The sequence below is a fragment of the Branchiostoma floridae genome, chromosome 11 (genome assembly GCF_000003815.2).
Source record: "Branchiostoma floridae strain S238N-H82 chromosome 11, Bfl_VNyyK, whole genome shotgun sequence".
Classification (NCBI taxonomy): Eukaryota; Metazoa; Chordata; class Leptocardii; order Amphioxiformes; family Branchiostomatidae; genus Branchiostoma; species Branchiostoma floridae.
The window spans coordinates 3698317-3723288 of NC_049989.1; the positions used below are offsets into that span (position 1 = coordinate 3698317).

Here is a 24972-nt window from a genome sequence, read left to right on the forward strand (position 1 = left end):
CTATCAATGGTACAAGGTTTGTGTAAGGCAAGACTCTATACAATCTTCTGGAATCCCCTTTTCTCTTCACCATATTGTGGTCTTAATGGATAATGTTTTTTTAGTTTATGTTATTTTTGTTTTAGTTACATTGCATCTAAGAGACAGATCTGGAAATGTCATGCACTATCTCGCTGTTGAGTTGCACATTGCGAAGATAGATTTCATTTCTTTTGTTCTGATAAATAGAGCATTTTTCATCGTTCTAACTTGTTTCTATAATTTTATATCTACTATATATATTCATAATCTTTGAGACAACATAAAATTTAGTAAAGAATAAAGGAAAAACAAAATTTACTGTTAGTTGCCAGCAAAACATAAATACAATAACTACACATTCAGTATGGATTTAACTTAAAAAACCTTACAATCAAGGCTCTCTGATTGTGCACTGTCACTTCTTGTAATACTTAGAGGTACAGTATAATGTACTTCATTTTGGTTGACTGCAGTTCGTACACATGCCAGAAATGGTATCCGAACAGTTTGGCTATCTACAACTGCCTTCAGTGCAATGGTTGATTGGGAGTACACAACAGCCAGGTGGGCCATGCTAATTCGAGACATCAATGTGTTTTCTATTAAGATGTCCCTGACCACAAAAAGAGAGCAGTTTCCTCTGTATGGCAAGGGCAGCAGCAATGGCTTAAGTTAGATGATTGTTTCACCAGTTTTGCAACACAACAGCAGTGCCCTATTTATTTTTGAGACAGGCTGCCCACATTTTAAACTAGGTCGGCCATTTGAGCTTCAATTCCCAGGCTTGCCAGAGTCTTAACTATATTAACATACAGAAGTTATGTACATAGTTCCTTGCACCAGTAACATAATCATAACAGTTACGAAAAAAACAGTTACCAATGCAACTGTCCTATCTGCAGATAATCGTGTATCACCATTAGGAAGCGTATATGTTGACACATGTTATAATCCACAGACAGAAATTAAGAACACCTTGTACATTTGAAGACAGCCAGAATTCAGAGGTTATCAATAATATTATGTCCTGCACAAGTCCATGATATCTTACAAAACAATGCAATGTACAATCATTACAATTGTTGGTGACTTAAGTTAAACATATCAAACTGGCACTTATCTCAGTGACGATGTATTTCTATGTACAAAACCTCTTCCATACTAACATTTGCCATCCACCATGACCTATAGGCCCATTTCAATCATTAGTATTTGAGCATATATTAACCTTATTCCTCCTGAGGGTACATCCATGTACCAAATTTGTACTTGTCACAACATAACCCAGGAGGAAGAGGGTTAAACTATCTGCAATTATGACTTGTATATGGTCAGAGACAATCATTTCTTCGTTGTAATTCTAGAATAATGAAGACGTTAAAGTTTAGCCTCGTTTTTTTGTCCAATTTGCCTGGAACAAGCGGTAAAGTTGACAACAGCACAGCAGCACAGCAGTGATGGCGCCAAAATTTAGAACTGAACCTTTTACCTAGAAATGTTTTGGGGTGTAAAATGTACATGGAACTGGTAAACTTTGATGAAATCGTCGATGTATGAATGAAGAGAATATGGGTCTACAGGAGAGGTGGAGTTGGTTAGCCAGAGTCAGGGTCTAGTTCTCGTACTTGAGGTAGCCCATGAGCTTCTGTGGAATCGGCAAGGCATCGACCTTGGTGGAGGGGAGGACGCGCCGCACGGACAGGCGGCACAGGTGCTGGAGCTTCTGTACTCTCATCGGAGCCATGTAGAACACGACATTGCCGTCCCGCGTACTGGGAAAGGGAACAGCAAAGGGAAGGATTAGATTGTACACAGCCTTAAAAACAAGATCACACAGCTTGAGCCCCAAACCACCCTTGACCTTCATCTTCCCAATTCCAAACCACATATACATATCATTACAATCCATCCAGAGGTTCTAGAGTTATGCTGACCACAACTATTTGGGAGCACAGATACACACTCACACACAGAGACTAATAGACACACAGACACATCTAAAACAATACCCCCCCCCCCCCATAAATGTATGTCATGGAGGTTATAAATCCTTACCCTGTAGCCAAGCAGCAGCCATCGGGTGAGTAGTTACAGCATAAGGCATTCACTAACTGGGCCTTCTTCACAGGAACCTCCTCATTGTAGATGGACCAGAATCTCACATACCTGCAGTCACAAAAATAAACAAGACAAACAAACAAAGAAATGAGAAATACATTTGTAATTTGTAATCTTCAAGAATCCTACCGGTGACTCCAAAATATAGCAGGACATATGTCCTAAATTTTACTGGAAAATAGAAAAGTATGATTTGTTTGTGTTAACATGTATGTACATGTACTTTGTACATATTCCTTTCTTAACATACATTTATATGAAATCTTAATACAATTTTTTTTTTGAACGGATAAGTTTACAATATATTTATTCAGAAAAAAAGACAAAGGATTTCAACTAACTGATAAACAATCACGAAACAATTATACAATATTATTACTATACAAACTATAACTTAAGTAAAACAACTGGCAAAATGGCATAAACATGAAGCAGATTTTGAGTGATGCATTGAAGCTCTACAGAAGCAAACAACCCATAATCATTCATTTTCAGTTAGTGAAGAATACCAGCAACAGAAAAATGCTGGCTCTTTGAGAAAAGAAAAGACAATGCGGCCATGCTCTACGTTTTGCAACAGGATAAGTATAATTTAGACAACAAAATCCAGTGTTTCCTGATATCTTTTTCATTGCAGCTCTGTGATATTACTTGTCATATCCTTTTCAATTTTTGGCCCTGCTATCTACATGCATTGGAAAGGTAATGCCAAACATTAAAGTGTTTTGTCAATTTTGGACTTAATCAACATCCCTTTGACACACACCTTTATAGCTTCTTTTCAGGCAGGACAATGGGCTACAATTTAGCATAAAGACATATTTGGTGGCCCAATCATTTGCTAGAGTGGGCCACCATACCATAACAATGGTAGGCAGAGGAAACACTGATGTTTCATCAAATAATACACTGAACATGTTGTTGAGAGAAATATGTACACAGAAACTAAAACCAGTGATCAAAGTGAAGCATAGCGGGTAGAAGTAATTTGGTGGCCCATCATTTGGCAGAGTGGGCCTGCATATCATACCAATGGCAGATAGAGGAAACACAGTCAGATGTTTCATCAAAATCTATAATAAACTGAACGTGTTGTTAAGAGTAATTTTGTACACAGAAACTGAAGCCAGTGATCAAAGTGAAGCATAGCGGGTAGAAGTAATTTGGTGGCCCATCATTTGACAGAGTGGGCCACCATATCATACCAATGGCAGATAGAGGAAACACTGATGTTTCATCAAAATTTATAATAAACTGAACATGTTGTTGAGAGAACTTTGTATGCAGAAAGCCAGTGACCAAAGTGAAGCGAAGTGCAGCTCTGTGGTCTTACTTGTCGTCGCACAGAGTGGCAATATGGCAGCCGTCATGCGAGAAGGAGATGTGCCGCACCCAGAAGTCGTTAGACCCACCAGAGAAAATGCATGAAGGGGGAGGGAAGAGGTGCCTGGAAAACACCAACCGTGACTTTCTCAGACACCTTAAGATTTCTTACACCACAACTTTGCAGCTCCTTCTGTGGTCCTCCAGGCTTTGTTATAAATCAAGCCTTTTTTTTGTCAACCCCTTTGTCTACTAAGGTCGACATTACTGTAATGTAGCAGTTGTCACAGAGGAATTTCAACTTAGGAACAATGGGCACTTTTAACCTTAAAAACAATGAGCACTCTAGGCTTTCGTGGTGCTTTATTTCAAAGTTGTGTAAACTAGAATAAAGGCATTTCAATAACACAGAGACTGCAGAATATAGCAGCAGAAAAGAAGGCACCGATGATGTGGTACACTTTCAGTAAATGGGGCCATCATGTATTTTTAAAATGAAGAAAAACGTATGTTTGGGAGGACCAGAAAGGAGCTGCACACTTTCATGACACACGTGCAATTGAATCACAATGAGATAGTCTTACTTGTCGTCACATAGAGTGCCCACGTGGCACCCGTCATGGGAAAAGCTCAGTGCTCGCAACCAGTAGTCATTCGCTCCACCCATCATGAGAAATGAGGGGGCAGGGTGCATATGCCTGTTGACATCATCATCAAATATTCATATGTATTTGTAACAATTAATGGTAAACTTCAATAGCATTTGCTCTTGTGTAACATTACAGAACATACAAATGCACATATACATAATCATACATATACATGATGAAACATATTGAACATACATATCTGGCAACAATCAAATTTAAGATACTGTACACATGGACCAAGAAAAGCCATGTATAAATATGAATTAAGTATATGTATTGTAGAATTGTGCACAATGTGTACAAATTATACAAGTGGATTGTCATATCTGCAAGAGGTATTCTATGACAAATCACACATTGAAAGACAACAACACTTGAACCTCACACTTAAGTATCAAGTTTCCCTAATTAAATCTATCAATAAGTCGAATCAAGTGGCAAAAAGCAGTTACTCAAGCAACTGGATATGATTTTGGAAACGGTCAGATAGTATCCACTGGTTTCAGATAGTATCCACTATCTTTCCTCAGTGGGAACTGAAGAAAGAAAGGCTGTGCATGTATAGTTTAATTTGTAAAAAAGAATTATAAAAAATGTATAGCCTATACATGGCCTACTCACCCAAATGTCCTGATCTTCTGGCCTGTGTAGGGGTCCCACAAGATGACCCTCGTGTCATAGGAGCCTGTCGCCAGCAGGGCGCCATCTGGAGAAAAGTCACAGGCCACCACGTCATTCTGATGTCCCGTCAGTTTCCTCATCATGGAATAGTCGGACATGTCCCAAAGGATGACCTGAACACATGTACAATGTATCAGTTAATGCTTGAGGCAATGTGCCTATAAAAGATATTGATTGTAGGCAAGGTAAGCTTGAGTTAAAGGTCCCATATACTTTTATATGCTGTAGGGCAGTGGACAATGTTATCCACCTGGAGTGTCTAGGGCACAGTATAGAAAGGTGGACCCATCACTCTCCCCTGCCATCTCCCCAACTGAAGTCAGGTAACCATAGTACACTTTGTTGGGTAGAGTCACTCACCACTATCCTAGTCACTTGGCCATTTAAAGATCATTGCTCTATCATCATACCGATAAATGAATAGATCATGTATTGTGATGTAAGTCAGGATGCTAAAAGCCGAAAATCAGAAAAAATATTCACATTCTCCAATTATATTATGAGGTTTAAAGAGGATGTACTAACATATATGAATTCAATCACGTTTGTGTCTGATTATTTCTGACAGAATGGTGAGAAAACCTACTGTTTTATTTTGCCCCACTGAAGCGAGAATCTTGGCATCAGGAGACCAGGAGCAGCTGTACACCCAGCCGTTGTGACCCTTCAGTGTCTTCTTCATGTTTCCATCGTCGTTCAAATCCCAGACCTGAAAACACATGTTTGCAATGACTAACTGCATCGAAAATGATTGCATATTTTGTGAAACTTCCTTGTCTGAAAACGTGAAGGGTAATGATATTAACAGGTTGCAGCATATCAAGCAGATGCAAAACACAATTTCATGATTAACAAAACTTTCAAAAGGCTGCAAACATACTGTAGTTCAATGGGAAAAATCAAAGGGATGGATAATAAGTGGCTTCAATGGCCAAGCACCTGTAATACACAGGTAACAGTGAGGCTAAGTTTTCCTGCACTGCAAAATCAGTAACTCTGCCTACATGCATCCTCTGCATGTGGAATTGTAATTGCCTAATAGTAATAACACAAAGTGCAAATGCTGCTGCTCTCCATACAATCAACAGGCAAGGGTTGTAGCACATCATGACTATGCAGAGCTCAAAATACTTCATTCCTAGATCCTGTTTTCTGCCAAATTTGTTTTGTAATATTCAACTGGCTGGATTGCAAGACCATTTTTACTGCAAATCAAGGTCTCTGAAATCCAGTCCTTGCGTGGCTTGGACGGGCTACATAGCTAGTGTAGGCTCTCTACGGGCGGATGGAGCTTTATTCCGCCTGGGTAATCGTCTTCTCCCGGTAGGATTTTCACGGGGGTGTGGAAGATAACCCCAGTGGCAGAACGCTTCTCTTATCCCGAAGGTAGCCTGGCCAATCCATGGTAGACTGGATCCCAGGTCAAAATTTGGGTATTTTGAGCTGTGCTAGTTTGATACAGTTTATGAATCTCCACCATGGCAACAACAACTGTCAGTAAGCACTTCCTGTCAGTGATTATTGCACTTTGTTTCCATAGTAACAATGTACTTAATTTCTTGTCAGTATCTGTATACGTAGTTGTTACCTTGCTTCCATGTTATCAATCTACTTAAGCATTTCCTGTTGTGTTACATAACTTAACTGATGTACATGAGTACTTCAGAAATATACATTTCTAGAAACAAAATCTTGCCAAGGTGACAAAATAACATTTTCTTATTTTTTTGGGTGCTGGGCCAAAGACCATGCCCTAAAGGTTATGAAATAAAAATTTTGGGAAAGATCTGGATCCATAAATTGATTAAGAGGATTTAATGATTGAAAGAAAGGGCAATGACTATAGCAGCCCCCTTCTGTATTGGACAGTCCTGACAGAGGTCTTGCACTATCCAAGTACCATCTAGCTTGGGTACCATCCGGTTAGTAGTTCGCTCCTATGTTCATTTCTGCTACCCATCTGGAGAACTGTACATTCAAACCTTTTGGTGGTGATGTCAGTTAATAAGCAAATTAAGGAATGGGTTCTACTTCTAGAGTGCTCGTTTGATGACAACAGGCTCTCCTGCAAGCAGATGATTGTTGTTTCGGGGGTTGGAATGCCTGTTCGAGCAAATTCTTTAACCCATTCCTTTATTCGCAAAATTTGGACAATTCCAGACATTAGAGATGTTAAGGTTCCCAGGTGGAACAGGCAAGAAGTGACTATATAGTGTATAATCAATGTCAGAGCGAGAAGCGACTGTATATAGTGTATAATAAATGCAGGAGCGGACTAATTTATGGATGGTACCCAGGCTAAGTGCCATCTGGTTTGGGTTGAAAAGTTGAGGCGTGTATCAGAAAAGTTGACCAGCTGCCTGCCCAAAGCACAGATCATTCCTGTAAAACGTGATTTGTTCAACTACCTAGGAAAAGAAATTGTTGTGTTTCCTGTTTCAGTCCTGAAAAAATTGGGTCGGTAGGAAGGCATTATATATTTTTTCAGGTATTTGTAAAAGACTTTGGCCAAAACTGTAGAAATAAGTAATACTGAAATGGATGAGGGCACTTATATTTTCAATGTCAAATGTGCATAATGCAAATTAAACATTTATCCTTCAAAAGATAGGAAAAGCATTTTTTTTTACTTGAATAGGAAGCAGGCTGAAAAAAACTGGAAACTATATGTCACTCCACTGCCCACTCAAAAAAAAGGCAAGGGTTGGCAGGTTTTTATATGGTAGGTCAGGAAACAGGAAACACAACATTTTTCACTAGGCCTTGCAAAAAAAGGAAAGTTCAATTTAGATCTGGCTGGTCCTGGAAGATGGAACAACCACATGCAGAGGTAAGGCCTGACAGCCTGGCGCAGCCTGCCGGTACCTTGAGGGTTTTGTCTCGGGATGCAGAAGCCAGGAACATGCTGCCGTCGGGGGCGAACTGCAGGTCTCTGATCACCTCTTTGTGATCTATAAGGTACAACAGGATGCCACCTGCAACACAAGAGGGGGCAAGAACAGGCATCAGTACCTGGAAGTGTTGTGTCAATACATGTCAACTAGGGGTGGGTACGGTACAGTGTACCGGCATACAAAACCATTTTTTCTTGTTGGACCGGTCCAGGAAAACTGGACCTGGAAATGATCTGTGGACTGGATATTGGACCGATTCGAAAATGGATTATAGATTATACTGGCAAAAGTTCACCTGTTTTGAGGCTTACAGATCCAAGAAAAGAACAAGAGCGCAGTAGAGGAGAGTTGATAGTCCTTTTTACCAGGCTTCTACAGTCAAAGACTTGGTCTACAGTTGTAGAGGCTAGAGCAGAGGCAGTTAGTGTTGTTAACATAACTTGGATGATTATAATATGTCAATGGACGCCAGATCATCATCATCATCATCATCATCATCATCGGTCGACGTGATCAAATGTAGACATGTTCGCACATGTCTACACACGACGGGGTTATACCGCCCCTTACGGGGTGACATACCCTTTCGTAGGCTAATTACAAGACGGGGATGCGCCAGGTCTCCCGTCCGGGTGAATGATGTAATTCACCATGTGGCTGATACGAGACAGAGGTTCGCCAGGCCTCCATCCGGGTGATTTGAAGTGAATCACCAACTCCCGACAGAAGGATTTGCACCAACACACACCGCACCATCGCACGTGTGGGGGTTCTTTAACGTGCATGGGGTATGGCTCTCCCCATACACGGGACCTCCATTTAACGTCCTATCCGAGGGACGACTCATTTTTCACTTGAGTAAAGTGAGGAAAGTCGTGTAAAGTGCCTTTCCCAAGGGCACAAGACCGGCAACACGGTAGGCGGATTCGAACCGGCGACCTCTCGATCACGGGCCGAATACAATACCACTGTGCTACGCGGCCCCACGCGGACGCCAGATACTCCACCAAATACAATCCTTTGTAGAGAAATGGATCATTGTTTTGAGTATCACCCATTCACAAGTTTTCAAATATGATTTAGGTCCAGGTTGAGGTCCGGACCTGAACCTCAGTCTTGATCCTCTGAACCTGGACCTGAATGTTCTGTACTGGTACCCACCCCTAGTGTCAACTAATATGCCCTAATGTACAATGTATGCATCATTCATTGGTTCTTGGACTTTACAAGTAATATGCTTATCTGGAAAACAACAGTTACTGAAAAACAAAGTCTGACCTCCAGCATTGTGTTAACTTTATCTTGTTATAGGGGGTGAATACAGTAAGAATGAAGTTTGCCTCTATTTTGATGATGATGTCTTCTTGATAGATGTTGTTTTCAAGCAATTTTGCCAAGAAAGCCCAATGCTTGTCTGATCTGCAGCAAGATAACTGATCTACAATGTTACAATATTAATTCTATATACAAATGTACATGTACATGTCATATTCAAAAGGAAAGTTTCCCGAAGAACAAGTTACTCCCACATGCACATGTACATAGATCATAAATTGGGAATTTACAACAGAAAGCAAAAAGATCAAGTTTTCTGTTGTAATAATGCTGTTTAGACTGGATGGTTATTGTTGTTATAGATGTCCTCATTGCAAAGTGACACATGGGCTATTTTAAGACCATCGTCATGGGAGTATTTAACCCCTGATGTTTGGGTCAAAGAAAAATCATAACATAAATATTTTGATACATGATGTATAGATTCCAGTCCTATCAATCAATGCTAAAAGAATGGAAAGTTTTTGTTTGACCATTTATGATATTTTTCAAACTGATATATTATGACATGTCATATGACAGTTTCAAGATATTACATCATATGTACATGTACAATACTACAACTTGAATGATAGGTAAACAATGGGCCAACATGTACGTCATCCGCATAACATAACATGACCTTATGGATGAGATTAGAATAGAAAAGCATTCATCATGATTTTGACTGTTGGGGGGGGGTGATTCAGCCTTTTGCCATGGCCAATGACCACTAATGACCTTGCTCATTTCTAAAAAAAAAATACATTTTTACATGTGCATGCTGTTCTGTTTCACCCCAGAGTGACAGCGGAATGAGATGTGAATGTGAAATGTAGAAACGGAGCCTTTCAACGTAACTCTAAATTATAGGTAATAAAGAAACCCTGCCATATAAACATTGTTTCGAAATTCAATCACACACAATGTAAATGTAGTGAGTTGTAGCTTAAACCTACAAACAAACAAACCTGCCAAGAAATTTTGCTTTCTTGCTGTTGTTTTCTTGAGATCTATTCTCCTCTAGCAGGGCAAGTGTTAGGGTGTTGTGCCAAGTTGATCAGGGTGTTGTAGCCTGGTATCCAGCCTCATCATTATAGCTCCTGCAGAGACTCTGGAGCTATGATGCGGCTGGACACCAGGCTACAGCACCCAGAGTTTCTTTTGTCCAATCTGCTAAGAGGACAGAAGAGATACTGAAGCTATAATAAGGCTGAATACCAGGCTAGGATGTTGAGCAGAGTTGTTATGATTCAGGGCTACAATTAACCATGGCCCAGATGTTTAAGGGCCCAATCATGGCCAATGGTCAGACAATCTGCAGTTTCTTGACCCACATGTTTTTACCCAGTTCATTCCTCTCCACAATTGCAAAGAGAGGACAGAAGAGACTCTGGAGCTATAATAAGGCTGAATACCAGGCCAGTATGTTGGCAGAGTTATGATTTAGACCTACAATTAGCCATGGTCCAGATGGTAAAGGCCCAATGGTCAGACAATCTGCAGTTCTTTGACCCACATGTAACCCAGTACCACCCGTGACCTATTTAGAGGTCAGTGACCAAACCCCATTTATTCCATAATCAGGGAGAGTTATGCAAATTAGTGATGAGCAAGTCACCTTCATTCCTTGGCTATTTTATGATCATATGATATAAGAAAGGGGACATAAGTGTTTAAAGGCAGAACGCTTCATTGCTACCAATATTACACTCTCTATGCTGACAGCCCAAACAAGTTTTCTAAGACTTAAGACTGAGCAAATAGCCTAAAGCCTCTCAAAGGATTGAAAACCAGGGGCACAGAAAAGGGTGTTTCTCTTGCTGTAACATTATTGGCTTCATGGTCTCAGTAATCCATTCTTCTTGAGTTCCAATTCAGTTGTGCATTTCAATTATGTACATGTATGACCTGTTCTTTGACGATAGGCCTGTAATAAACTGAAAATGAATTGGCACTACTGACTGACTTTACTTATTCGTTGTGTACAATGTACATTTGTTAATTTTCAATAAGCATCCATCCACCAACTCACCTGAATATACAAAATGCACAGGTGTATTCAAATCAGCAAGTTTGCTATTGTATTGCTGTTGATAACATTTAAAGTATTAAATTTTGCAGACATTCCTGTAACACAAACCTAAACCATTTTGTGGAACACTTTGCCCAGTATTCCTGTTGACAGCTTATCTATAATTAATGACATGGGACCTTGTGGCATATAGACCTTTCCTTTGTCTCCTTAGTACCAGAGAGATGTCAAGCATATTCTTTCAAAAGCTACATCTAGATCAAATGTTAAAAAAAAAACAATTTTGGTACACATCAGGGCTGTCTCAAGATTTAAATTCGTAATGTCTTACTCAATGTTTGGAGGCTCACATTGTTGGTTTTTGCTGTTAGATATATATCATATGTCATTCTGAATTTAGAAAATTCAATCACATGTTGTTAAGTTCGGATTTTTTGGACTGGAGAGGTTGAAATTTCTGTCTGTCCCGAGAAGAAAATTTCCGCCCCAAGACAGCCTTGGTTCTCACTAGAACAGTACAGAGAAAACCTACAGCTGGAGATAGTTTAAAGAAGAAAACAAAACGAAGAGTGCTTATAGAAAAGAAGGAAAACATGGTGTTTTCTTACCTGTTGAAACATCCCATGTCTTGATTCGGCCGCTCTGCAGCCCCGTAGCCAGAATGAGGTCTTTGCCGAAGTTGAAGCGGTGGAAGCTGACGTTCACAGTGCGGTGACATTTGGAAGAGACGGACGATCCGAACGCTACTGCCCACACGTACTCCCCACAGTCTATCACCTTTTCTTTAGGCACTGGCAATGGTGGCTCTCTTTGTCTACCCTCATCGTCTTCACTGCAGATAGCAAAGAAACAAGCAGAGTTTGTCAAAACATGTCTGAAATTAGCAGAGTATACCAAGTTAGGGCCGGCGTGGGACAGGGACCGATCTGATCCATACATGGTCTTTCCCTGTCTAATTTACTAAAATATCAACAACACAATTCAAGTGAATATGTAACAACACCTAGAATGATAGCTAATGTTCAAGTTTTACACACAACTCATTCTAGCTTCAAGTGATAAAAAACATGCATCAAGGAAAATTTAACATGTGTACAAATAAGACATATGCATCACATATTGCTAGATGCACATTTCATTCAGACATTTACAGCATTGACAGTATTTGGTTATGTTAGAGCAAGTCTGTCCACACCAATCCAGTCACAGTTACCACTGTCTCTTGTCTCAGTCAAGATATCATAATTGGTAATTAACTTAAGTCCAGCATTGTCCTTGTGAACACCCCTAACAAGTAAAAGAATGTGGACCAATCTTGCCCTGCAGGAACCCAGTGAATAATCAGTTTGTACTTTGCAAAAAGATGGGCATTTATCCAACTCTTACCCCACTGGGCAGTTATCTGATGTGACAGTCATTCTACTTTGGTACAAACTACAAAGGTAACAACAGTTATGCCAAGGGCATGAAAAAGATAAGCACATTTGAATCTCAATTCACAAAACAAATGTTGAAAAAGGTACCTGTATATGTTAGTGTAGGCATGATGCCATACATGTGCATGAATAAGAACAATGTTTTTTGTACCCATGTACCCTCAGGTAGAACTGGACTTGACAGGTTAATCATATGATCTTGGAGGCAAGGTATGTTGTTTGACTGGTTTTACAACTGTAGGCTACTGGTATGGAAGACTGCTGCAGCCTACACTTTTTGGCATGATAATTGTTTGTACATAGGGAGTAGATGAACAATGGACTTCTGATCAGAAAGCAAAGTTACTCATAAGTGAACCATGAACTCAAGAGAAGCGCTACTTGTTTTATAGATGGTGATAGGTTTGAAGGCTGATAGCCAGTATAACGCTACCATACTAGAATGGCTATCACATCAAAATATATACCACACAGGCCTTCTACTGTTAAATTTGCCATCCTGGAAGTACCGATTTTTCCTCTGGCCCATGGACCAATACTACACATGTAGTAGTACATGATTACATAGTTTACTCACATTTCATTATTGTTTATCTTGTGTTTCCATGGGACCAATCTCACCAGCCTGTGACCACACGACCAAGCGAAGTATGAGTTGTCTGGGGCGAACGCACTGCACCATGTCTCTGCTCCGGCTTTCTGGTCGTTTGGGTTCCCGCCTGGTTTCAGCTGGTAGAGTATTTCTGCATCCGCTGTGAGGGCGAGGAGACAAGACAGATGAATTTAGGAAACATCGCAGGTTCTATTAATAAAGTGGCGGGTGGTATTGTGTCCCTTGTAGGTTCATAAAGACAGCTGCTGCTGAGTTACGTGCCTGTGAGGCTGTGTGTTATGCCAAAGTGCAAATTACTGGATATACAGATACATGAAACATCCATACCTACCAAAGTTTGATTTCTACTCTAACATAAACTGGTTCTTTCCTCATAAATATATAAATTTACGCTATTCAAATACAGTGTACTAGTAACAGCACATGTAGTAGTGTCAGAAGGGAAATACACACAGTGAAAATACTAATCTTTTAACCCAAACATTAATTAATTTTATGTATATAAAATTATAACATACCAGTTGACCTATTGTCATAACATGGTCCTACTTAATTCCCTAGCACATTCTGCAAAAGCCAAGCAAGGCCACAAAATCTTGACTTGCTTCAAATCCACGTGCTTCCATGACCCTGACCCATAAAGATCTTTATTTGCTTCAAATCTGCATCGTGGAAGGCTAACTGTGACCTGGGGCCCACTCATGCTGACAACGTCTCGTTGACAACTAGCTATTACGTGGAGGTCCCGTGTTTGAGGACAGCCACACCCACGTTAAAGAACCCACTGCATTTATTGAAAAGAGAAGGGGACCATCCCGGTGTGAGTCAAAAAGTCAAAGTCCTTCCAGCGCCTAATGGCGCATAGGGCAGCACCCATCTCCATTTCAGTAGCCCTGGGCCACACACATTTGTGCAATCACTACAGCAGGGGCTAGTCCACTGGTAGTGGTGTGTGTTCAAGTTCCATACTCTTTCCCGAATGCTGAGTGCTAAGCAGAGACAGCAGAATGTACCATTTTAAAAGTCTTTGGTATGACTCGGCTGTGATCGAACTCATGGCCTACCGAATGCAAGGCGAACAATCTACCTACTAGGCCATTGTACCGACCATCCCGGTGTGGGTAGATCAAATAAATCTGTCTGGATATGCAGCTTGTACTGTTCGTTCATACCTACCAAGTTTTTATTTATAAAAAACAAACACATTGTTCCACTCTAGCCAAGTATGGTAAAATTAACCACACGTGGCCAGTACATGGTACATGATTGTGCTACAACTACACTACAATATAATGTGTTCATTGGTCTGCTAACAATCAGATCATTTCACTTTTCACACCATATTATGCTGTCAAAAAACCTATTTGGCCAGTCTATCTTAATGGGAACCCCTGACACTGCAATTCAAGGCTCTGTCAGTGTCACATACAACATGTAATCATGATAATGACATTGGTAGATGACCAACACACAAGTTCAAGTATCTCAACATTGTTCTGTAACTAGAACATACAAAGCAAGATCTTAAATTATTTTGTGAACAGCGAATGCCTGTGGCTGTGAACCTAGCACAAGATGTTTTTTACACTCAATTTGATATGGAACAAAATACTTCCCCAACAAGTTTATCAAATGTAGTGAAGAAAGGTACAAAACAGACAACCATTCCTCTTCAAGTTCAAGGGTCTATAGTACCCTGTAATCCTATGTTGTCATTCTAGCAAATGTTTTCTTACTGTTTTTTTTTAAGTTACCAACACTTATCACTAGTTTCCCTTAATTAGTCTGATTCTTAGTTGGCATAGCTACAGATTGTATGGATAGATTATGACTCCAGATCTGGCAAACAACCCAGAGATGGAGCATTGAGTACTGGTATCTTCTTTCTAAATCTAAAGGTATTCTAATAAGCCTGTAAATCCTATAGCAACATGACTAGTGGGGGCAAAGATGGGGGAAACTATGCTTCCTTGGCAAAGTCTGCATGGTCTGCCTGATGCCAAGTCACCTTCATAAGCCATGTACACTATGTTGTAAGCTCCATAAAAAGTCTACACAACCCAGAAGTTTAACTGTAACTTAGTGTAAGGTCTAGCTATGATACAGATGGGGTGTAGTCATGTACTAGTACCAGGCAAGTGCATGTGCTCATTGGCCTGGTATCCAAATCTATTGCAGCTGCCGAGTCTCGTTGTATTCTCATGCTTGTTCAAGTTTAGGGCTAGAAATACTTTTTTTGCATACCTGTACTGGTGCAGGTAACATTGAAAATTACCTGCACCAGACAAATTTTACCTGCACCACTCTGAATTTAGTAAGTATGGATAGATCATACTAAAATTGTTCAGTAACCATTGCTATTTTTTTCTTTGAGTTTTATACTCTATAGGTGGTAACAGTCAATGCAGCTAATAATAACGATCCACATACACATACATTATAGGTCCTAATAGGACATTTATGTATAAATCCCAGTACATGGACCAGTGCAGGATAGGTGCAGGTAGACATCAGAAATACCTACACAGCTCTAATGTTACCTGCACTAACCTGCATATGCAGGTGGTATTTTAGGCCCTGTAAGTTGTTGCAAGGGAGGATCAAGTGACTCAGAAGCTCAATAGGTTTGGATACCACTTTATCAGGATATATTTTCATTGCTCACCTTGTGTGTAATAATCCTCATGTGGTGGGAAATACTCAATGTCCCCAATGAAATCATGATTCTCACAGGGCGACTGCTGACACGAGTATTTCCTTGACTTCATCAAACAGTCAATGCAGCTACAAACGTTCCTGGAGTTTCTATAACACTCCTCACAGGTACAGGGCATATCCATGTCCGCATTACCTGCCACACAGTTTCTGATGTATTCATAGTAAATCTCCATACTCAGAACAGTAATTCACACAATCCTCTCGGGTTTCCTAGTGGAACCTTGGTAGGAGGAATAAAACAAAAGTTTCCGGTTAGTTCTAATTCATGAATTAGCTGAATGATGGGTCAAATCAGCGGTAGACACAGGGTTGAAAGTTGTTTGGTAGGAGCCTTCAATTTGGAGGGGTTTTAATTCTTGTGGTGGAAATCAGGTTTGATACAGCATGCTTAATTTTAGCTGCCCAAACTTTCCCTGACTTCTACACGTGTTAGTCATATCTTAGATGAATTTAACTTTAAGTGAACCCAAACAATACTGCAGAATTCCTGAGTATGACCTGAGTAGGCATTTCATGGCCTGACAGTTTGGCCAACACGTGTAAAATCATGGCCTGACACGTGTTGACCAAACTGTGTCATGACTGCTACGTGCACAGAGGCATGTCTCATCCAGAGTGTTGTTGTTTCAAATGTACATTGTGAATCACATACTTGCTTTATCAAGTTTATGTTCAGACCTTAAGAATAACAGCACTATGTGTACAAATTTGTAGATCACCTTTGATCAAGGTTATACTTATAGTACAGAAGAAGATTGTTTACACCCTGGCTTTGCTTTGTTTTCTGCCAATCAAAGTCATCTTATTTTAAATTCAAGGAAAAAATGAAGAAACACCAGTGACAACTATGTTCATTCTATCTGTTTATAAATAAGAATTTGAGCAAGTGTTCTCAGACTTTTACAAGAAACTTAGAAAGAAAGGCATGCATCCATTTAGCTTCAGTGCTTGTGAAAGATTTTTGACCTAGATACATGCCAACAGGTTTATGGGTCTGGGTGAAACAGGTGGACTTTTACAACTAGTTCACATTGTTCATGGTTATAAATGCTCCTGATATGTCAACAAATGGCCAAAAGGTCTTGATTTACAGTTTGTGCCTTTAGAACAGTGTTGCAGATCCTGCCAAGATCAATAACTTGCACTGCAATGCAGCACAGCATGTAGGCCATGCCCCACCAATAGAAGACTCACCCACATTTCAAAACAAAACACTCAGAAGGCTACCTGATACACAAAGAGTACAAGGCTTTTGCTTTTCTGGATGTACTAATAATACAAATCACAAAAGTCTAACAACCACAGATAGTTCCTTGACAGAATGTTATTTGAAAACATATGTTTTGGCAATGAGAAAGACCGGTTAGACGAGTTATAAGAACCACATTGACGTGCTTGCCTCCAGAAGGCCACAAAAAGGAAAGCCTTGTGGCCTCAGAACACATTATTGACTGAGCCTACAGCATGATTACAAGTAACAGTTTCTATTACTAGGAAAGCTAACACAAGACAGCAAATGTGAATCATTTACCTACATGTAGAAGTACAACAACATTCAACACTCACCAGTAGAGCTGGGTTAATGTGTTACCCAATATACGTAAACAGGGCTGGGACCTAGCTACATGTACTCCTTCCCAGAACCCATGCACCCCCAGGCCCCAAGGCCGGGATCCAATGACAACGCAGATTAAATGCCTCAACCAATCAGGAGGGAGCACCAAAGCTACACCCCCAGCAAGCCTCTTGGGTGCAAAGGTTATGAAAACAGAGTTGTTTACCTTGTAAGATCATGTGACTCCAGATGGAAGAGCAGTTATTCATGAAAACAAGAGGCACCTTCAATTCAACGCTCTTACATTCACATTTAGGATTCCAATATCTTAACTAGGGTGACCAATCAGTACAGTAGTATGTGTATGTTGTTCTCAATGGTATTCAAGCAATTACGACATTAACGTCACTGGCATGACGTCATGCGACATTTCTGGATTACCCCAGTTCAGGGGACATTCCAGCCAGTTTGAACTGGTTCAGAATGGCTATTGACACAGACAAGACAAGATGTTCACAGTCACACACCCTGTGCTATATATAGAGCTTTGTCTCAGACTTGGAAGAAAATACAATTGCTTTGACCAAGACCAAATGTGCTACAAATTGTAAGTGAACCGATACAAACAATTGGTAAACCATTATGATAATATACTTTTCCATCAGCCACTCGCGTAAGTTGTTTTTATTTCCATGTATGTATATGTGAAACTGGGCCCTATCGAAAACCAGTGTATTGGCACTGAATAGGCTACCCAGGTGTTTCAAAATAAACAAACAAACAAACAAACAAACTCGTAAAGCAGCGACCTGAAGAATACACAGTGGATAAATGATTCCTCAATGATTCCAAACATAAAGTACGAGTGACATGACAACCACAAATATATACATTTATATACACATCATATGTTTAAGAATTGTAACTTCCAATTACCCTGAAAAAACACCTAACTACTGCCTGCAAGCATAATTTACAACCAACTAAGAGTTCTAAGGAAGGATCGATGTAATGTAAACTGGACTTGAATCCAGAGGATTGAGAAAAATTTCCATTCTGAGCATCAGAATATTAACAATATCCAAACAAATGTTATTCCTGATTAGCGTTTTGTTTGCACATGTGCATGGTTACAGACAGACAGTTCTAGTATTATTGTCTGTGATGTTACTTTCCATGGTAGAAGTGGATCAATCATATTTGATAGGATGGTATTACCAGGTAGGGTTTTAAGTTTCACTTTTCCCAAACATGGGAGACAACACATTATCCTTGACTGATATGCTAATCATCTGACTGGGGCAGAAATTGTAATCCCTGAATTTAAATCAAGGTCCTAGGCAACAACTGAATTTACACACAATTTCATAGATCTACATGCACATGTACACAATTGAATCTACATGTGTACTGAAAACTGAATACACTAACTATCAACACACAGTTAAATCTATGGATTATAATCTATAACTCCTACGTATACTCAGTAAAGAAAAAGAATGGAGAAGAGTTAACAAATAACTACAACAAGTCAAGGTGACATCATACTACATGCATGTGCCTATAAAAAATTATCAGTAACCCAAAGCAGCAGCAGGGATACAATTTTCCAGTATTATAGTATCTATAACTAAAAAAAACTGTAAGCCAGGGGTTCCATCCCTTGATTTCTGGGTCTTTTCTAGGGTTAACTCAGGGGGCTCAGCAAAGGTGGCCTGTGTAGGCCCTCAAAACAGTGTTGCATCCAGGCCATGGGTTCTCACCTTGTGCAGAAATAAGATCACTCACAAACTGTGAATGAGTGCATCATCCTTTTGCTGTGTTCCCACTATCCAGTACCACCCCCCTCCCCCCGTGTAGACTATTTGACATTCAGTAGTTTCTAGCGAGGACCAATCAAATAGCTGCTGGCAGGTCACTGACATTGGGCGATAACTGCGAGCTTTTCGCACCCTTGCTTATCATGCAAATGCCGTGAACTCAAATCAAGCAGGCATTATTGTTCGTCATTTTGCACCGTGCGGGAGCTTTACTTGCTCACAAACAACTCTATATATCAGTTTAAAAAGTTTACTTTGGTGATCAAAAGGTGATGGGACTGTAGCGAGTTTTCGTGCCATTAAACTTTTTGAAATGACTGCCCTACAGTTTATTTCCGTCTCTTTTATTACGCGCTTTGTGACTTTAGTTCTATTTTTTCATCAACATGAACCACAAGGCTTCGTGGCGTAGTTGACTAGTGATTGGGTTTGTAACTTTTGGACCAGAGTTCGAACCTGACGTGGAGTAATTTTTTTAACTTTTTAAAAAGTTTTCTTTGTTGAATATTTTACTTTGTATCACTATACGGTCGTACTTTTGTAACTGAAATGTTTCGCTTCTTGTCACTCCCCAAAAATGTTGTCACCCCCAAAAGTTGTGACTTTTAGTACGCGTCACCCTATGTTTCAGTGCTATTTCCTTGCATTCACAAAAATAAAAACAGTACGTAGTTCTACAACTTACAACTTGTACCTTGTAACAAGGTAAAGAGACGTCTCTGATGACCCGGTGTACAACGGCTGTAGTACTGTGTCAAATATATGCGTTATGCACTCAAGTCGTGTTGTTTGCTGATTATTCAGTCCGTCCTTCTATTCTATATAACCAGCATTCAAAGGGACCAGCTCATAAAAATACATGCTGCAAACTAAAGGAAGCACCACAAAGATGCCCTTTGCAATGTATTGACGGTATTTAACAGCTAGTAATCGACGGACAATAGGTGTGAAACATTCCTCCTTGGCCCTCGCGTGCCACCGGTCTGGTGTTAATTGGTTACTCTGCATTTGAAAGAACCGGCTTCATGGGCGTTGACCTCGCTAGAAATCTACTTCATAACATTTAGAGCTAGGCCCCCTCCCCACCAAACAAGCTGAATAAGTGAATTGGTTATCTCTCATTAGATTTGGGGTCTCTATCAGCATCAGATATGTCCATAACACAAGCATCCAGTTGGGGTGGAAAGTTCTCCAATTAAAGCCATCCATGCATCTTCTAAGCATGTAAAGAATTTAGGTCAAGCATGATAAGAGGACAAGGAGCCCAGACCATGACCCCCATCTAACCCAAGAATTACTCTACTCTACTAAATACTCATGAGTCCAAGTTCTCCAACACAGAAGTAAATATCCAAGGTACAGTAAACCTTACTAACTACTACACCGCCAAAGACACAAATACAACAGATACTGATAATATTCAACTATCATATGAACAAAGACATTTGTTTGTATAAAATATGTACTCTCCAAGCAGAGGTTGGTGGAGAAAACCGTGACCTTTTCCTTATGTGCCATATTTTTTTAATCATGATTCCAACACAGAAGTAAATATCCAACTTTCCAAGGTAAAACTAAAAGATACTAAATAACTTACAGTCTTACACCACCAAGGACACAGAAATACAACAGATCCTGATGATGTATCATATACAACTATCATATGAACAAAGGCATTTGCTTGTTATATTGAAAGTTTGTATAAAATATGTATTCTCAAAGCAGAGGTTGGTGGGAAAATTGTGACCTTAGTATTTTCCTTATAATAAAGTTACCCGGTATATGCTTTTTTTTTCCGACCAGCCAGTGGAGAGGCTCGTTAAAAAAATATGGCATATAACTAATAAGGAAAAAGTCATGGCTATAAAATATGCACTTCTAATTTTAGAACATCCAGTCTTACAAATCATTCTCTAGTTCTCTGTTCTTGGCTCCTACTGGCAGGTTATTTATCTATTCGTATGGCTGATGTTACAGTCAGCCTAGGTCACCCAACTAGCTGTGGCTATTACAAAGGGCAGGCCTTATCATATCAAGGACGTTATAAAAGACTTTATATAACGTCGTTGATCTAAATTCTGCCAAAGGCATCACAGTGAATGAGGCAGCCTATTCGGAACTAGTCATCCTTCTTTCGGGAAACCAACACTAGCAAACATGTATGGTAAAAAAACTAATCATGATGATTATGCACTGTTTAATCTACATAATGAATAACCTGCAAAACACAACAACGAGTTAGTTATACAGGTTAGAATTAGAAACATGATACAGTTTATTTCATTTCATTTATTTCTATTCAATTTCCAATTGCAACATTTGCAACCACATGCACACCTTACAGTTTGCACATAAAATTGGAGGGTTGCACGCAGGGCTCTAGCCAGCTCTAAATTTTTTTTCCGTCAGTCAATTCCCATTGTCGCGAAAACACTATTCCAGGAGCTATTAGAAAGACTGAACTGAGACCTTGAAAAATGGGTTTTAATGAGATAATCGTATGCGAAAGGGCGCTGACACACTTCGTCAAGACGTCAACAAAAGCAAAACAAACAGTGTGTGGCTTTTACTTCCACATACGGCGTCCCCAAGGGATTGGGGTTTTGTGCGCGTTAAAATTTGCGCGTTAAAACTTGCGCGTTAAAAACCTGTGCGTTAGAATATGCAAATTAGCTGATTCCCTCGGGATTTGAAAACTTTCTTGACATTTTTAACTCAAAAGCTTGAAGATGACAACACAAAATGGAATTAAGTATCATATTGTTGCATTCTAGAGTACAATATCCCTTTCTGTAAATATTCCAGGAGTTTTAAAGTGATTTTTAAATGTTAAGTTTTAACGCGCAACAAAGGTTGACATTTGCATGTGAAACAATCTGCTTGAGAAAAGATGAAATGAAGCTTGTAGAATGGAGAAAAGCCTCAAGCAGTTACATTTTACAACACAAAGCCTCATATTAGTAATTTTTCCATGTATTTGTGTCAAATTCAAGTGATTTTGAAATCTTCTGGATATGCAAATTAACCTATTCCCAAGGGACCAAAAAAATCAGGGGCTTTTCAGACCAAAAATTCAGGTAGCAGAGGGAAAATCATATAATAGGGTCACATTTTTCTGACTAAGAATTTATCAATGCACAACTTAATTTTTTAACGCGCAGATTTTAACGCGCGCGCAGATTTTCAACGCGCAGAAAACCCGTTCCCGTCCCCAAGCCGCTTGTAGCTTCCACCATGGTTTTTGTCCGTCAAGGTTGACGGATTGGTTTTAAAATTTTTTCGTCACATGCAGCAAATTTCCAACCATTGACGGAAAAACGGACGCTGGCTAGAGCCCTGGTTGTACGTAACTTTTGATTGCACTTGCACAAGTGCGAGACTACAATAATAGCTTCACATGATCTGACTTCTTGGTGACTGTTTGTCCCCGTGGTTGTGAATAAAGGTCTTTACTATGCAGCTTTAACATCCAGTAAAGATATGAAAAACTAAAAAAAAAGTTTTCAGTATGTTATCGTGAGGGAGAAAAATTCAAACACACTTTGTGTGTCCTGCTACTGAAAATACAAAAAGTGTAAAGTATAATTAGATGTTAGAATTGAAGTTTTGAAGGCGGGGCAAAACTCCCTTCCAAGGCAAACTTTCTTTCTCTGCATTTGAAAACCTTAGTCAACGTTGAAAAATATGAACCAGCAAAGGAAGTGTTGTGTTTTGTAAATACCATTTCATACATTTATACAAATTGTCCCCAAAAAATCTTATCAGGAGGGCATTTATTTGATGCGTCAAGGAACGCGGGGGTACTGTAAGTGACAAGATCAGTCCACTACAGGAAACTACTTCTCCCTAGACTGAAGATGGTATGCAGGTATGCAAGTTTGGAGTTACATGTATAGTGATTGTACATATCTAGTCTACAGTACTGTCGGTGCATCTGATCCTGAAAAGAAAAGAACCCTTTGAGGATTGATCTTTTGTGTTTTGATACATGTACCATAGCACAATTTGTAACATGTAGCTCTGATCCACATCCTGGCACATGTATAGGCTTATAGGATACCTTTTTTTTTTTCACACCCCCCTCCCCAAATTTTTACATTCTACAAGTGAAACTACTAGGTATTTAGCCTTTCACATGTATGTGAATGAAGACCCCCCGTTCTTTAAAGAGGAAGAGAACAACCACAGTACCAGACACTCGGAAACAGGTCCACAGATCTGACTAAGGAGGTTAACCTCCTTGATCTGACTAATTTTTGTGATGACCAGGCCAGCTGACGCCAGCACACATGGCGGCCATCATCGATCGTGCACGTTCTAAATATACAGTAAAACTGGACAACAAAACACTAGAGAATAAACGTTGTACTCACCTATATCGCTGTCACTACAGGCAAAGCTTGCCATCACACGCATAACTATCAATGGATGGTCGATCTGTGGTCCTGTTCTGATAATAGCCAACTGGGATGCTGTAACGTTCCTTCAGGACTTAAATTATTTTTGCTGATGACTGCCCTCCCCACTCCTGCAGTCGTCCTACACCACCGCTTTCCTGTCTTCTGCTCTCGCGCAGAACTCGAGTGTTTTCCTCAGAAAAAGTCCAGAACTTGAAGAAGAAACGCCAAGAACTTCTGTGTAAAGCGTAACGTTGTTTAGCACGCTATGAGCGAAACTATATCCTCACAAACGTGGACAGCTTGTCCTCCAGTCGAACAACAAAACCCTCCCCAACGGAACTCAATACGTTTACATATGACGCGTCATGGGCGAAACCAATGCCGCGGAAAATATGGGGGTGCGAGAATTTGAGAAGTGTAGCACTTGATCCTTGGATGAACCTCCTTGGCTGGACAGAGAAAAACAACGCTGAATTACGTTTTTAAATTACGTTTGTCTCCTTACGATCGTTGCCCCAGCTATACAATAACCAGACAACTTGAGACAAAACAATCAGGTCAATCAGTAATTGCAAGGACTGGGTGTGTCATTCAGTGGTTTTCAAAATACGATTTTCCAGAAACAACATTCAGGTTTGGTGGGCTTGGTGGTGTCACTGTGGTTCTCATCCATTCTTATAGTAAAATTGTTACTATTATAGTAACATTTCAAATCAATTGAAAAGTAAACTATCTGCAGTTGGACACACCCATATCTGCTCTAGCCCAATGGAATGCGTTTGCTATTGTTAACGAGTGTGGAAACAGAATGAGGTGACAATTGTCTGTAATTACACTGAGTGATACACAGTACCTGTTAACAATGTAACAAAATGATCCAGTGGGCTGATGATTTGATTATACTTGCTTGTTTTGTTTCTTTGTTTGTTTATTCATGAAAGCTCAAATCGGCATCAGCATCAGGCCACTTTTCATTGAGATCATGAAGAGGCAAGGGTCAGACAACGCATACTTTACAACACAGACACTTACCGTATACGTAACTAGCAAAGGCCTGCTCAGCGGAGGCTGCTGCTCGGGAGAGGAATTTTTTAACGTGCAAAAGAGCTGCCCGTTGAACATGTAAAAACAGCTAAAAGGCAGTTGATTGAATCAATGAGGTTGATTGAATGATAATAGAGGCACATTGATAGTACAAATGTACTACAAGGTATAAAGAAATCAACAGACAAATGTATCATGATGCATCGTGAGCATCTACATAACGTTAGATATAACGTTAGATGTACGATGGCAAGGTCCTCTGAACTTTGTTTATTAAATACTGATACCGGCTGTATGACAGCTTATGCGGTGTTGTTTTCCTCCATTGTTCGATGAATTGTAGCTTTGCA

General features: G+C 39.9%; 1 protein-coding gene across 5 annotated transcripts; it reads right to left on the reverse strand.

Moving 5' to 3' along the window:
- Positions 1-113: 113 nt before the first annotated feature.
- On the reverse strand, positions 114-24038 carry LOC118425713 (WD repeat and SOCS box-containing protein 1-like). Of its 5 annotated transcripts, none has more exons than XM_035834757.1 (10): positions 23552-24038; positions 15751-16023; positions 13050-13224; positions 11645-11868; positions 7659-7768; positions 5380-5502; positions 4734-4906; positions 4047-4160; positions 2077-2187; positions 114-1793 (listed from the first exon to the last, which is right to left on the reverse strand). In XM_035834757.1, the coding sequence occupies exons 2-10, from the start codon at positions 15974-15976 to the stop codon at positions 1634-1636; spliced, it is 1416 nt and encodes a 471-aa protein (XP_035690650.1). In that variant the 5' UTR covers positions 15977-16023; positions 23552-24038; the 3' UTR covers positions 114-1633. The 5 variants fall into 5 exon arrangements, with proteins under 5 accessions (XP_035690650.1, XP_035690652.1, XP_035690649.1 ...); XM_035834759.1 differs by lacking the exons at positions 4047-4160; positions 23552-24038 and adding exons at positions 3473-3586; positions 17370-17466; XM_035834756.1 differs by lacking the exon at positions 23552-24038 and adding an exon at positions 17370-17465.
- Between the last annotated feature and the right edge of the window lie 934 nt (positions 24039-24972).

Coding starts and splice junctions, on each gene's coding strand:
- LOC118425713 (XM_035834757.1), bottom strand. CDS start 15,976: ATGGAGATTTACTATGAATACATCAGAAACTGTGTGGCAGGTAATGCG. Junction 11,869..13,049: donor AAGATAAACAATAATGAAAT/GTGAGTAAACTA, acceptor TGCTATCTGCAG/TGAAGACGATGAGGGTAGAC. Junction 5,503..7,658: donor CCCGAGACAAAACCCTCAAG/GTACCGGCAGGC, acceptor ATGTGTTTTCAG/GTCTGGGATTTGAACGACGA.